Below are 16052 nucleotides of genomic sequence, written 5' to 3'. Positions count from 1 at the left end.
CAGACAGGAAGTTTATGGTTACAGTAAGTACTTGTTTGTCAAAGACATTTACATGCTGCTCACTATGTATTCAAAGCTGGTAGCTGTGCTTTTTGTACCAGATAGTAAGACACTTTCTCTTTTCCAATTTAATTAGGCTGAGTCCTGCCATGTTGCCTAAGCTGGCCATAAACTCTTGCCCCAGCATCCGAAATACCAGGATAACAGTCCTACACTACTGTGCTCAGGTAAGCTGGTGCTTTAAAATAAACCAGGAACTAATTTAGAGGTTTTAGATTCTGGGCATTTTGATGAAAGTATCTTCACGTACACTCTGTTTTCTCCATAATACATACTCTTTCTGCAAACGAGTATTTAGCAACTTTATAGGTATCTGGTGAGGTAACTGTGTTCAGGGTAGTATGGTAATAGATTTTATACCTGTTAGGATAAAATTAAAGAGTCAGGAGCTACTTCTACCAAAAACCAAAACAACAAGAAAACATTAGGTCAAACTAAAAATGGGAGGTCCTGGAGAAAAGAAATGATAAATGATTTGATAGTTGTACATTGTATTCTTGTATTGAATCTTCACAAAAGAATAAAGTTTCATTCCAGTTAAAAAGCCTTGTGAACTTATCATTGGCAACTATCCTGCTAGACAAACACAAAAGTTATCTTGGTTAAAACATATTTTCCTAAATCCAGTGTGGAAATATAAATAACAGGCTTTCCCACAGTGGAAAGTCAACAGTTTATCTCAGATACAGGAGTGCAAGGGTTGGCTAGTGTAGTATAGTGTAGTGTAGTGTAGTGTAGTGTAGTGTAGTGTAGGATAGTATAGTATAGTGTAGTGTAGTATAGTACAGTGTAGTGGTAGTTGCTTCGTGTTCCTTAGGTCCTGGGCTCCCTCTCCAGTACCACCCACTTAGAAAAGCAGAAAACAAATAACAGTTGCCAGATCTTGGGGCAGATGTTGAGAGGGTGATGATGGACTGGGAGTTGCAATCTAGGTTACCAAGGGATTACCTCTTCTATGGAAAGACTCTGGTGGGCAGCAATTGGCCAAATATCTCAAAGTAACTGCTAAAGAGGAATTGGTGTGTTCTCAACACACACATACAAAAATAATTTGATAGGTGCCTGACTTGATGGCTGTGCCTATTTCCATCTTCTGGCAACAGCACTTAATGTTTGGGGAGTGTTTATGAGAATTCAGTGATGAACAACACAAACAAGATAACCCAAACCTGGCCCTGGGCTTTTCATTTGATTGTTTATGGTGTTTAGAGGAGGCATTGTCAGACTATACCAGGGTAATTCCATTTAAACCTCCTTTATATGGGTTTGTATATTATAAAACTTCTTCCATTGTAGGTTTCCATATGGCCTTTCAAAAGGCTTCACTCAGTTATCACACCTCCAGACTATCTTGCCTTAGTGTGGTTTTGCTTTTTGCCCTGCAGCCCAGGTGTGGAAGACCTACTGGGACAACCAAATACAGAAATGCTAGACTGTATTTATCATAATCCCACTGTCTGGTATTGACCTCGATGGAAATCCAGATACACTACTTGGGGGGTAAGCCTTAGGTGAGGGAGGGTGAAGCTGGTGTTTCTTGAACCTGTAGTCCCCTGGAACCTGCAAGGCACACAGAAGATTCCTGAAGGGAGCATCTGGTGTCCATGGGCCTATGATGAAGAGTATATATATAGTATATATATATATACTGCTGGGTCTTGGGGAGTTGGCAGTAGAATTGAGGTGCTGGCCTTCAAGGAGACCAGGGAAAGGGATTCTTAGGATCTTGGACATGAAGTCACTGCTAGATGTCATGGAGGATCTTGGAATAGAGGAGACCAGCAGACTGAGGATAAGCCCTGAAGCAGGGGAATGGGGAACTCTGGCTTAGCTCAGTGGGGGCTAGCCCAGGAATATGGAGGGGTCTTCTGCAGGAGACTTAAGTGGCAAGGCTCTGTGGACAAAGGCCTTCTCCATGTTCCCCATAGTTGTTCTTAATGAGAGAGACAGTCTTTGGTTCTGAACTGTTTAGTGCTTATCATGGAAATGAGTGCATACCACCTCCTCAGGTTGGACTAGTGATTAAATGCCTTGTAGGAAAAGATATCCAGGAAGGGAAGCTTACTGGCAGAACCCTACCAATTTCTTGATACCTCAGTAGCATGGAGAACTCTATTATCTAAAGGAGCCTAGGGCATGCTCCTATGCAGAGATTTTGGTCATGTGAGAGAGGCCTGGTAGGAAGCAGGTGAATCTCTTGCTGTCCAGGGTGGCTTCTAGGACTTCCAACCCATCAGTCTTACCAATTTCCTGATATGATGATCTACTGTGTCACATTTTAGTTTGGGTTTTATTGATGTGACGAGACACCAGAACCAAGGCAACTTTTCATTTGGGCTGGCTTAGAGATAGACAGACAGAGAGAGAGAGAGAGAGAGAGAGAGAGAATAGAGGAAGAGAAAGAGATGTGGGATAGGGAGGAAACGGAGAGGGAACAGGAGAGGGAGAGACTGAGAGAGACACAGAATGACAAAAACAGACAAACAGTGAGAGACACAGAGACAGAGAGATTCAAAGACAGAGTCAAGCACTGGATTGAGCTTTTGAAACACCAGAGCACAGCCCCAGTGACATACCTCCTCCAGCAAGGACATATCCCCTACTGTTTCTAAAACAGTTCCATGAACTAGGTAGAAAGCATGCAAGTATATGAGCATTTGAGGGCCATTTTTATTCAAACTCCTCCATGTATGATACACAAGATTTTTAATTTCTCAAGATGAATATTTTTATTTCCTGGGATGTATTAGAGAAATACTGTTGTGTTGCAACTATTTTTGTTCCACATGATCATCCACAGAGCAGTACATTATAACTGTAGCTAAACTTATGACTATAAAGATACAACCTGTATACTTTTTTCATCATGACTTTGGGATCCACAGAGTTTGACACACTCTACTGTCTGGTTTTGTGTGTCAACCTGACCCAGGCTGGAGTTACCACAGAAAAAAGACCTTCAGTTGTGAAAGTGTCTCCATGACATCCAGCTGTGGGGCATATTCTCAATTAGGGATCAAGGAGGGAGGGCCACTTGTGGTTGCTGCCATCTCTGGGCTGCTATTGTTGGATTCTATAAAGAGAGCAGGCTGAGCAAGCCAGGAGAAGCAAGCCAGTAAGGAACATCCCTTCCATATCCTCTGCATCAGCTCCTGCTTCCTGACCTGCTGGACTTCCAGCCCTGACTTCCTTTGGTGATCAACAGCAATGTGGAAGTGTAAGCTGAATAAACCCTTTCCTCCATAACTAGTCTCTGGGTTATGATTATGTAGGAATAGAAACCCCGACTAAGACAACCACTACCTACATCAAAAGCACAATTCCCTGTGTAGCTCTGGATGCCTGGGACCTAATTTTGAAGCCTCAGGCACATGAAACTTTAAGAGGTCCATTCCCACCAGATACTACTAGTGTTAGAGGATTGTGAACCACACATGAACACAATAGGTCCTTATGAGAGAAAAATTAGAGATTATGTTTTATTTAATATAATACATTAATTTTATTCAATACCAGCTTAAAATGGGGAGTCAACTTATACAGTATATAGATTTAGCTAAACGGTAAATTAAATACAGTAACAAAAAGTTAATAAATAAATACAAAAACTTCAAATGAAAACAAAGAAAACCAAATATCCAAAATAGTCAAAACTCTAACCAAAAACCAAATATTATAATTAAGCTAAACATCATTCTACTGCTGCAGATTTTAAGCAGAGTCCTAAAGCCTTTTGCTGGCCTTTGAAAAATAGTGCAAAGGCAGTCAATGATGATAAGAATCTCTTCAAGATGAAAGTAGGCATACCTCATGGGGGTGGGGCTAATGGAAATGTCCTTCCAAGGTTATGCCTGTGAAATGTTGCAGACCATAACTCAAAGGCATTCAAGTTCACATGATTGATCACCATGAAATAATACTTGACAACCCATCAGGACCAGCAAAAAATGACCTTCTCAGAATCTTCATGGACAGCCAGCAGATCTTGATGTCCCTAAGCACTTCTCTGAAACCTTACAAACATGCATCATTGCTGGACCAGAGGTTAGACAAAATAAAGGCATCGTCACCTATAGGAAGGCAAAAGGCCGTGGTTGCAGGGATGAGATGCAATGGTTGTTCCCTTGCTTTACACACTCAGTGCTCCTGGTGAAGAGTTGTGTCTGAGAGAGATCTTGACATGGTCTGTGCCCCGTTTGAGCTTTGGTTGGAATATTTCAGACCTAGTGGAGGAAGAGAAAAAGGCCTGCTGAGAACTTGCCATGTCAGCTCTCCAGCAGACACCAGGTTTACTCAGCTGGTCAGTGCAGTAAGACCCTTCAGCTGAGGTCATGTCCTGGATCCCCAAAGGAGAAGAACCAAAGAGTACCTGGGCCTGAATATGTTTCCCAGCTTTAAAAAATTGCTTGATACTGAACTATGAATTACATACTGTGGTGTAGTTAAAATACAACATTTCTCCAATATTTCATGCATATTATATATCAAGTAATGGCACACTGGACAGAGGTGGACCAGCCTGTTCCTGCCTCTTATTCACTGTGTCTCAGGGGCTCCAAAGTGGGCAGCATCTTCCAATAGGCCCTCCATTTTCCATAGCCTGCTTGACTTTGGAACCAAAGCTATGAGCCCAGGCAACTAGTAAATCTCCAAAACCAGGATGCAGAGTGAAACTTTTCTCTCTGTAAGGAGATTCTATCAGGGATATTTTGAGGAAAATAAGCCAGATTAGTTCACAGCCAAATGGTTGCATGTATTATCACACTGGCAATAGTCCTAGAAAGGCTGAACTACAGTAATTTTTACTCCTTGACTGATGGACAGCTTGATAGCTTCTAGTTTGGAGCTGCTATGAAAAGTACCCCTAAAACCACGATGTGCCCTTATTTCTCTGTGGACATCTAATTCTGGTTCTGGAATTGCAGGCTCATTGGGGATTGTAGTTCAACTTCCTGAAAAGTTGTTCATAGCATCTCAAAGGGATACACCATTTGACTCCACCAGCAATGTCTGAGGGTAATCATTTCTCCCAACACTACTTTAGGATGATTTTAACTCAGAACAAATGATTTTGAAAAACAGCAGTTAGACAGGGCTACAGACAGAACACAGTGTTTGTGCTTAAGATTTTCAAGTGTCTAAGGCATCCCTGTTCTTCCACTTCACCATATTTATGGCACTTGGGCCTGGTTCAAATGCAACACTCAGTCATTAAAATTATAACACCCTGGACATCTTCCATGGCCAAGGAAAACTGAGTCAAATGTAGTCAAAGTTGGAAAGGAAATGGTAGTAGGTAATGAAGAAAACAAACTGGGATGCTGAGATGATGCACCGAGCCACATGCCCTTCCATTGCACAGGCAGGATTCACCAAGAGCAGACAAGGGACTAACATAAAGGGCTGACTAAGCCAGCCTTTATGATTCTCAGGAACAAAGATTTGACCCAGCAGCCTCCTCCATTGCTCCATGTCCCACAGTACTTTGTTTTCTTACAAATGATTTCTATACACATAAATACTTTTTCCTGTACAAACCCTTGAAAATCTGACTTTACACCATCTTGTCTCCTTATTTTCTTTCTTTTTTTTGTGGACTTTATTTTTTTGTCTTTTTTTTTATTCGATATATTTTTTATTTACATTTCAAATGATTTCCCCTTTTCTAGCCCCCCACTCCCCGAAAGTCCCATAAGCCCCCTTTTCTCCCCCTGTCCTCCCACTCACCCCTTCCCACTTCCCCATTCTGGTTTTGCCCTATACTTCTTCACTGAGTCTTTCTAGAACAAGGGGCCACTCCTCCTTTCTTCTTGTACCTCATTTGATGTATGGATTATGTTTGGGGTATTGCAGTTTTCTAGGTTAATATCCACTTATTAGTGAGTGCATACCATGAGTCACCTTTTGAGTCTGGGTTACCTCACTTAGTATGATGTTCTCTAGCTCCATACATTTGCCTAAGAATTTCATGAATTCATTGTTTCTAATGGCTGAATAGTACTCCATTGTGTAGATATACCACATTTTTTGCATCCACTCTTCTGTTGAGGGATACCTGGGTTCTTTCCAGCATCTGGCAATTATAAATAGGGCTGCTATGAACATAGTAGAGCATGTATCCTTATTACATGGTGGGGAATCCTCTGGGTATATGCCCAGGAGTGGTATAGCAGGATCTTCTGAAAGTGAGGTGCCCAGTTTTCGGAGGAACCGCCAGACTGATTTCCAGAGTGGTTGTACCAATTTGCATCCCCACCAGCAGTGGAGGAGTGTTCCTCTTTCTCCACATCCTCTCCAACACCTGCTGTCATAGAAAGTCTTCCAACCAAAAAAAGCACAGGACCAGATGGTTTCAATCCAAGAAGAGTTAATACCAATACTCTTCAAACTATTCCACAAAATAGAAACAGAAGGAACACTACCCAATTCCTTCTACGAAGCCACAATTACGCTGATACCAAAGCCACACAAAGATCCAACAAAGAAAGAGAACTTCAGACCAATTTCCCTTATGAACATTGATGCAAAAATACTCAATAAAATTCTTGCCAACTGAATCCAATTACACATCAAAACGATCATCCACCATGATCAAGTAGGCTTTATCCCGGGAATGCAGGGTTGGTTTAATATACGGAAATCCATCAATGCAATCCACTTCATAAAGAAACTCAAAGAAAAAAACCACATGGTCATTTCATTGGATGCTGAAAAAGCATTTGACAAAATTCAGCATCCTTTCATGCTTAAAGTCTTGGAAAGAACGGGAATTCAAGGCCCATACCTAAACATAGTAAAAGCAATATACAGCAAACCGGTAGCCAGCATCAAACTAAATGGAGAGAAACTTGAAGCAATCCCACTAAAATCAGGGACCAGACAGGGCTGCCCCCTCTCTCCTTATCTTTTCAATATTGTACTTGAGGTACTGGCTTGGGCAATTCGACAACATAAGGAGGTCAAAGGGATACAAATTGGAAAGGAAGAAGTCAAACTATCATTATTTGCAGATGACATGATAGTCTACCTAAGTGACCCAATAAACTCCACTAGAGAACTCCTACAGCTGATAAACAACTTCAGCAAAGTGGCAGGTTATAAAATCAACTCAAGCAAATCAGTGGCCTTCCTATACTCAAAGGATAAGCAGGCTGAGAAAGAAATTAGGGAAATGACCCCCTTCACAATAGCCACAAACAGTATAAAGTATCTTGGGGTGACTCTTACCAAACATGTGAAAGGTCTCCTTATTTTCTAATGAGCTAGGTGGAGAGGCATGAGGATGGGCTGCTGTATTTGATGTTTCCCCGATGCAAAATGAAATCGCAGAAGACTTTTCTCATTAAAGATGTTTTCTATTACCATTTAGGATGTTTTCTTACCAAGTGAATATATGAATATATACATAAAATATATACATAGAAACAAGTGCATTTCTTCACACACATGCACACACATGCATAAAAAACATGCATGAATACACACTTGAATATACAGGCACCAACCACAATGACCTACCATTATTCAAATACACAACATAAATATCCTAACATATACCTGGGCGATAGCACAAACACATACACACCCACCCATCCCCCCAACAAATCAATAAGAGACTGCTATGTTTCAGGACATTTACTGTCATTTGAGGAGGTAGTGGTACTAAGCTGTGTACAAGGCTCTATGACTAACCCGGGTTGTTTTGCCCAGCCAGTACTTAGTTCCTTGTCAGGCACTTTTTCCAGGCAGATGCTTGCTGATTCTATAAGCATGTTATACACTCTACAGAGACAAGAAGATACGCACAAGATTAAGGGTCCTAAGATCATCAGCTAGAAAACTCCAAGATGAAACATATTCTGCTCCCTAAGCTTACCAGCTACTTCTCAAAAGACCCTTATAGTACCAATAAACACAGTCCTCCATGGTTAGTATCCAGGAACTTTACAACTCATTACAAGTCATAAGATATAAAAACATCCTGATTGTCAGTCCAAAGGTGGCTAGTGAATTAACAGGGAAAGATTTTTCTGAAATGCAGCACTCTGCAGAACTATTAGACTGGAATCTGTACTGAAGCAATCCATAGCCATGATGCACTCAGCAAGTTTGAAGCTCAGTGAGAGACATGGGCTCAAGGGACTATGTTACAGAAAGCCTGAACAAAACCACCGGTAAATACCTGGACTCTCAACACAACCAACAATATACACATTTGTACAAACATTCAATTCACACACTCACATATTCACACACTCACACACACACATACAAGCACACACTCTACAGAAATCATAAGTGAACAGGATGTATGAAGAGACCACAATGGTAGAGGAAGAGTTGAATGTAGACTATGAAAAGCTGATGTTTCAAGTGAGACTCAGGACTGTTATCCATCCCTTGGGGACTGACAATGCTTAGGGAACACACATCTTAGCCTATGTGTAGAGATTTGGAGACATTTTATTCATGAAGTCTCACATGTCTCACCTCAACTCTCAGCCTGAGAGAAGTCTTTCACACACCCCTGTTCATCGAGTCAGCTCCACAATCTAAGCTCCAGGAAAGGATTCTAGCAAAGCTGACAGAAAACAAGACTGGCAAGATGTGATTCTGGCTCTAGGCAGAGTAAAGATACCATCTTGCAATACACTCAAATGACTCCTACAATGCAAATGAACTACAGACCTGATTTTATCTATCAACGTTCTGTTCTACTAAAAGGGTACATCCACACAGTACCTTTCCAACATAATGTCATTTAGGTGTGTAATATTTGTTCCAACTCTACATCTTAATGAACTGCAACTTTTAATTCAGCAGGAGGGTCTACTTGCCTATCCTCCAGTGTCCTACAAGAGGCTAACTCCACAGAACGTCTTGTAAATGATCAGAGAAATGAACAACTGGATGAGACATAGGAGAGTACCTGGATGAGGTTCAGGATGGTTACATGGGCTTCACTGTGTTTATGCTTAGAGAAGAGAGCAACCTGCCCCTGATGCTCATTCATCCTACCCGATGCTTCTCGCTTGGTTCCTGAGTCATTCAAAACCTCGCAGGCTTTTATACACAAAATATTTGTGTGCTTGGTGTCTTCTTCCAGTGCAATCTGCTCCTGTAGCAGTTCTCTGTTATCAGTCCACAACATCTTGACTTTGTGCTTTTGATGGTTAGAGTCACACAGGAGTTGGCGATTCCTGATCCTGAGCCAAAAACAAAAGCTGTTGACCCTCAGAGAGCATCCATATTCCTCTTACTCCTCAATGTACCAACCAACTTCATGGGCCCTGATCCCCAATCAGCCTCAGACTACAGTCCAGATTAGCCACGGAATATTACATATGGGAAAGCCAAATGCAGAGGACAGTCACATTCCAGAAGACTCAAGGTACTTCTGGAAACACTGACACCAATAGGTTCTCATGTATCTTCCAGAAGAGGACATTGGCCCCATGTGTACTAATGTGTCCATGGTGTTAAAAACCTACCCGTAGTTAGAGAGCTAAGCTTCTCTAGTGGAGGACAAGACACCCAAAATGTAGACAGTCTTTCTATGTCTATTTGTCTATGTGTCTCCTGGAAACCAGAACTATAAATCTCCTTTCAGAGCTCAAGAGGCTCAAGGTTGATTGATATCTCCATGATGGTGCAAACCTTTCCTATCTCAAGGATACTGAGTTGGAAAGGACAATGGCTGGAGGGTCTCATAGTATCTTCATACTTGGTCAAAATGAATCCAAGAGGTAAAAAAACTAGAGCCTTGCTTTGAAGGAGGCAGGGTTCCTTTTAAGAGGCAAACAGTATATAACCTGAGTCCTCACTTTGGTTCAAATACAAGGATGTGCAGACACATTCTGTGCCTAGTGCTTTGTGTCATGACCATGTTAGTTACTCACCAGTATGACGGATTTTCTTTAGTCAGTTCCTCACTCTTGGACAAGGCTTCACTGACCTTTTGTGGCATTTTCTTGAGGCCAGTCATCATTTGGTAGTATTGCATCGTAAGCATGAACTTCTCAAAGTTGTTCCTGTGGGAGAGCATTGCCCATTGAGAAAATATTCCCATGAACTAAGGATACAATGATCAAGTCAATTCAAGCTGAATTGTGGACTACCTCTGCCCTTTTAAGCTACATCTTTCCTCCTTGGTACTGGTTCTTCTAGGTGCTTATTAAAGTTAGGACCCTTGTCCTGGGGACAGTCAAGCCATGGAAGTAAAAGATGGGAGCTGCCATGCTTTAGCTCCCTGAGAGGGTTTAAAGGCATACACTAGTTCTCCAACAACTTTCCAGGAGCTTTGCCACAGGCCTGGGTACATATCAATCATTGGATCTTTTGCACATGAATTTCCAAAGGGCATAATCACTATTGGGAACCTGAGATGAATACAGATGCCACTTGCTGTGCTGCACAAAGTGGGGCTCCCTGGACTCATCATCATTACCTAGAATATGAGTCAGGCAAAATTTCAGGCCCCATTACACTACACAGAATCCTCAGATCATAACTGGAAAACACAGAAGCACATACACACACACATACACACACACATATATATGTATACACACACGCTCTTGCGTGCATGTGCACACACACACAAACACACACACACACACACACACACACACACACACACACTCAAACACTATCAGAATGCCACATAAATACAATGATGTGGCATCACCTTGAAGTATCATGGACAAAATTGGAGAAAAGCAGTCATGACCTGCATCCAATCCAGACACAATGAGAGGCAGCATGTGGGACCAGGCCCCTTTAGCTATTGGCAGGACCAATAGCACCCAAAGTACATCCAGGTCTATTACAATAATGATTTACCATAAACACACAGTGCATAGCATCTCCAACAAACCAACAACTGTCTAGGCTTCTGAAAATGCACCATGAGATCTCACACACTACTCCCCTTATCCCCATACTGTGGTTCATGCCACAGGCGCCGACATACTTTTGGAGGAATCAAGAGAGCCTGTGACCCCATCTCACTTCTATCTGAACTTCAGGTTCTATTTTGAACAGCCATTCAGCAAAATGAATTAGGACATGATGTCAGCCTGGAGTTGTAGCATTCTGCAATAAGAGGAGAGAGGGCCCAAGGGAGTCAACAAAGAACTGGGCACAATGACTACCTGTCATTCAAGTCTTTGTTAGTGTAATGGGCCAGGATTCCCCGGAGTTCGTCTCTCTCATTTTCCATCTTCTGGAGATCCCTTTTGAGCTTGTCCAACCTCTTCATTCTCTGCTCCTCCTCATTGATGGTGGAGAGTTGTGATGGTGCCTTCTGAACAGACCCTGTAGGTAGATCAACACAAACTTGTAGAGATAATAGGACTGGGGATAGGGAAACTATGTTTAGTCCCAAACATAAGCCAGAGGAAAAGGAAATTCTAGAGACACAGTAAATCCTTGAAAGAACAGGAAATCATCTTTGAACTGGACTCCTCAGCTATGTCCCTGTTCCCAATCACAATCACTAAACATATGACTCACTCACTATTGCAGTACCCCTAGCCCTCAAGCAGACCCAGGCAAGAAGAAGTGGAGAGCACTGTCAGCTCTTATCTGACATAGTCCATAATGTTTGGCACAAAAAGATTGACTATAAACACCAGCATCTAATATCTCCCACAAGCCAATACCTGTCAGGACTTCTTAAATGAGTGATGTGAGCTCATATTCTATTACACTATCCCATATATTGAATCAGGCCACATCATGTTTGTTCAAACCAAAGTGTCTGAGACCTTGATTCATGAGCAGATGAATATCCTTCCCTGTCCTTGTTATCACATTCTCATGTAAACTACAGGAAACTGTTGAGGGCGAAGGGCTTCAATACTCTATCCTGACAGCAATATTTTGCTCTTCTCACAGAACTTCCCACTGGCATAATTTGCAACTGAGGAAATTAAGATTTCTGAGCAAAGCAACTGCAGGCTTGTCAACTCTTGGCTCTCTGAAAAACTAATCATCTGAAATTCTTGAATCTGTGTCTGCCATTGAGTAATATTGATGATCCAGATCATAATCTCTACTCCTGGTAGCACCCTCTTAAGCCCACCTCTTCCAGGAAGCTCCCTGACCCTTGCCCAGGACTCATTGTGCCTTCCCCATGACCATTTCTTCCTTCTTGTTTCCCAGCATGACAGAAGGCCAGCCTCCTTCTGCCTCTTCTGCCTAGGTCTGGTCTCTGTCTGTATTCTATTCCCCCTCCGAAATAATCTACGCAGCATGGACAACATGCCTGCTTCTGAACACAGTAGGGTCTGAAGAAATACCCCACAGGCAGTTGGTATCACCACAACACTGGTGACATCACAGAATATTCTAGGGTTCTCATGGATACAAGAGATTGTTCAGGGGAGTGACTACTGATGATGACATGAGCAAGTACCATGGCCTACCTGCTAACTATCTTGCCCCATATTGGCCAGTTTCTGAAGTGTCTTTTCCTGGAGTCTCTCTTTGGATCCAGAGGAGAGCCCTAGGCACATTCTCCTTCCAAAGCTAGGGTTTTCCCTCTGCTTCATTACAAGTCAAGCAGTTTCGATGGGGAGAGTTTGTTAGGGCCTTGGCATGGGCAGCTCATCGTTGCTAAGGACCTAACACTCTAGGATTCTTGGAAGGGGGAGGTTCTTCTCCATTAAAAATCTACTTCTGGGGTCCATTCATGTAGCGTGCAGTCCAAGTCCTCTGGTGGCTTTGTTTTCCAGAGGCCACAATCATTCTGCTGTACCTTTAATTTTATACAAGTTCAATTGTATTTTTTTATTGTGCACATGCCTTTAAAGGAGATGTTGTTTCAGTATAGACAGACATGTGCTTTCATGAAATCTGTGTTTTAGGATCTTATTTTTGCAATAAAAAAATCCCTGTTCTTATCAATATAGGACCTCAGGTTCAAGAGAATATCAAATTACAAAGTTTATGTCCCTTCTTTAAGTGATAAAAATCCCACATTCTCCATTTCTCAATTACAACCAGACAGAGAAGGCTTCTGTGGGCAAAGGTCAACAGGGACATTGGGTTGCTGCTCTGTAGTCCTATTAGCTCTCCCTTCTCCAGTAACTATCTGTCTGAGTTCCCTGTTCTAGGTCTGAAGCTCTTGGGGATTGGACTATGATCCTGCATTCATAAGATACCTATGACTGAATAGGATGGATACAGGTTAGAAAGGCTCAGAAACATTGAAATCTTCATTTTAATGGGTCCATAATTTCAGGAGGGACTCCTTTTGGCATTGTAACCTGTGACTTATGCATTCTTTGCCGTGTGTGCTGAATGTATGACAAAATACCCACTCACCTCTCAGGTTTATACGTGAAAAATCATGCAAGTCCTTTCCAAATTGATTGTGTTGTTTTTGACTGCCACCTTCAGCCATGTAATATGACAACAAGGTTCAACGGTGTCTGTGGAGATGTTGGGGAAGTCAGAAGTCCAGTCTGTCTCTCAGATAGTCAGATGAATAGATATTATGGAAAACTGGAGGTCCTAGAAAATGAACAAGAAATAGAGATTGGCTAACTGCTGACCTCTGATCCTGGAAAGAAATGGGGGAGGCATTCCAAACAAATACTGTAGGGATGAATCCCTCCTGGTATTGGGTACAATTGGACCAAAGTATGAAGGAAGTCCATCTACCTTTCTCTGAACTCTCCTGAGAGTTTTGTAGTTTTTCCATTCATGAACTTTTCTTTATTTGCATGGCACCAGAACACTGAGGTCTGCATGCACAATGAAGGTTCCATCTATTCAGAAATCATTCTCTGGTAATTGACAAGTTTTGGCTATGAACAATCAACTGTTGTCAGACAGGATGCCAAGGGAGTGATAAAATTGCTGTTCCAGTATCTGGAAGAGGTTTTGAGCATTTTCAGACTAGTGGCTAGACCTGCTACTCAACCAGAGAAAGTATCATGAAAAACAATCCTGTAGTCTTATCCTTCTGCTGCCAGGCCAGACATCAGTGAAGTCAGTTTCCCACAATTGATCTTATGTCTGGCCCCTCATATGTGCTCAGGTCTGGGAGAAGTATTTAAAGGTGATTTTGTTGCATAATATCTTGGTTTCTCTATCTATGAGGATAGAGAGTTTTGCTTCGTATAGTAGCCAGGGCTGGCATTAGTGTTCTCTTACAGTCTGCAGGACATTTGTCCAGGATCTTCTGGATTTTATCAGTGAGAATTCTGCTGTAATCATCATAGGTCTGCCTTTGTAAGTTACTTGACATTTTGCCCTTACAGTCTGTAATATTTTCTTTCTTTTGTACATTTACTCTTTTGATTATTGTGACACTACAATTTTTTGTACAAGTTCAATTGATTTGGTGTGTTGTAGCCTCCTTGGACATTTATGGCTGTCTCTGTTTTTAGGTTAAGGAAGTTTTTTTCTATTCTTTTGTTGAAGATGTTTTCTGTGCCTTTGAACTGGTAATCTTCATCCTCTTCTATTTCTTTTTTCTTCTGAATAAGAAAAAATAATTCATTTTTATTAGATATATTCTTTTTTATTTTTTTAGATATATTTTTATTTACATTTCAAATGATTTCCCCTTTTCTAGCCCCCCACTCCCCGAAAGTCCCATAAGCCCCCTTCCCTCCCCTTGTTCTCCCACCCACCCCTTCCCACTTCCCTGTTCTGGATTTGTCCTATACTGCTTCACTGAGTCTTTCCAGAACAAGGGGCCACTCCTCCGTTCTTCTTGTACCTCATTTGATGTGTGGATTATGTTTTGGGTATTCCAGTTTTCTAGGTTAATATCCACTTATTAGTGAGTGCATACCATGATTGATCTTTTGAGACTGGGTTACCTCATTTAGTATGATGTTCTCCAGCTCCATCCATTTGCCTAAGAATTTCATGAATTCATTGTTTCTAATGGCTGAATAGTACTCCATTGTGTAGATATACCACACTTTTTGCATCCACTCTTCTGTTGAGGGATACCTGGGTTCTTTCCAGCTTCTGGCAATTATAAATAGGGCTGCTATGAACATAGTGGAACATGTATCCTTATTACATGGTGGGGAATCCTCTGAGTATATGCCCAGGAGTGGTATAGCAGGATCTTCTGGAAGTGAGGTGCCCAGTTTTCTGAGGAACCGCCAGACTGATTTCCAGAGTGGTTGTGGAGAAAGGATGATTTCCAGAGAGGATGTGAAGAAAGAGGAACACCCCTCCACTGCTGGTGGGGTTGCAAATTGGTACATCCTCTTCTATTTCTATTATTCTTATGTTTGACCTTTCGTTGTCTCATGAATTTTTCTGGATGATATGGGTTAGAAGTTTGTACCCTTTGTATTTTCTTTGATTGACTTTTCAATATCATCTATGGAATCTCCTACGCCTGAGATTCTCATTTCTATCTCTTGTATTGTTGGTGATGCTTGCATCTCTAGCTCCTGATCTCCTTTTTACATTGTCCATCTCCAGGGCTGTCCCCATTTCTGACCATTTTAATGTTCTTTCTTCTTTTTGTATTGGTTATCTTCTTTACTTACATTTCAGATGTTATCTCCCTTCACACTTTCTCTTCCACAAACCAATATCGACTTCACACCTACACCTGTCACTATCAGGATGTTCCCTCAAACCCTCAGCCACTCCTCCCTCAGTGCCCTAGCATTCCCCTACACTGGGTAATCAGTCCTACACAGTACCAAAGACCTCCTTTCCCACTGATGCCAGATAAGGCAGTACTCTGCTGTATATCCAACTGGAGCTATGGATCCCACCATGTATACTCTTTGGTTGGTGGTTTAGTACCTGGGATCTTTGGATCTTCTGGTTGGTTGATATTGTTGTACTACTTAGGGGGATGCAAACACCTTCAGCTCATTCATTCTTTGCCCTAACTTCTCAGTCATCTTCCCCATGCTCAGTCTGATGTTAGGGTGTAGTTTTCTGCATTTGTATTGATCTGTATCAGGCAGAGCATCTCAGGAGAGAGCTATATCAGCCTTCTG

At 41.8% G+C, this 16052-nt stretch overlaps 1 protein-coding gene across 1 annotated transcript in view; it reads right to left on the bottom strand.

Annotated features, from left to right (window-relative positions):
- LOC127690775 (uncharacterized) overlaps window positions 1–15531 on the bottom strand; it is a 42611-nt gene extending 27080 nt beyond the window's left edge. The window contains exons 1-5 of the mRNA XM_052190299.1: window positions 15505–15531; window positions 12174–12350; window positions 11214–11365; window positions 9960–10091; window positions 8990–9266 (exon numbers count right to left, since the gene is read on the bottom strand). Of these exons, the coding sequence (XP_052046259.1) occupies window positions 8990–9266; window positions 9960–10091; window positions 11214–11365; window positions 12174–12350; window positions 15505–15531 (765 nt within the window). The remainder of the gene's footprint in view (window positions 1–8989; window positions 9267–9959; window positions 10092–11213; window positions 11366–12173; window positions 12351–15504) is intronic.
- Between the last annotated feature and the right edge of the window lie 521 nt (window positions 15532–16052).

Source organism: Apodemus sylvaticus, chromosome 8, assembly GCF_947179515.1.
Source record: "Apodemus sylvaticus chromosome 8, mApoSyl1.1, whole genome shotgun sequence".
NCBI classification, from domain to species: domain Eukaryota; kingdom Metazoa; phylum Chordata; class Mammalia; order Rodentia; family Muridae; genus Apodemus; species Apodemus sylvaticus.
This window is presented reverse-complemented; position numbering and strand designations above follow the sequence as displayed.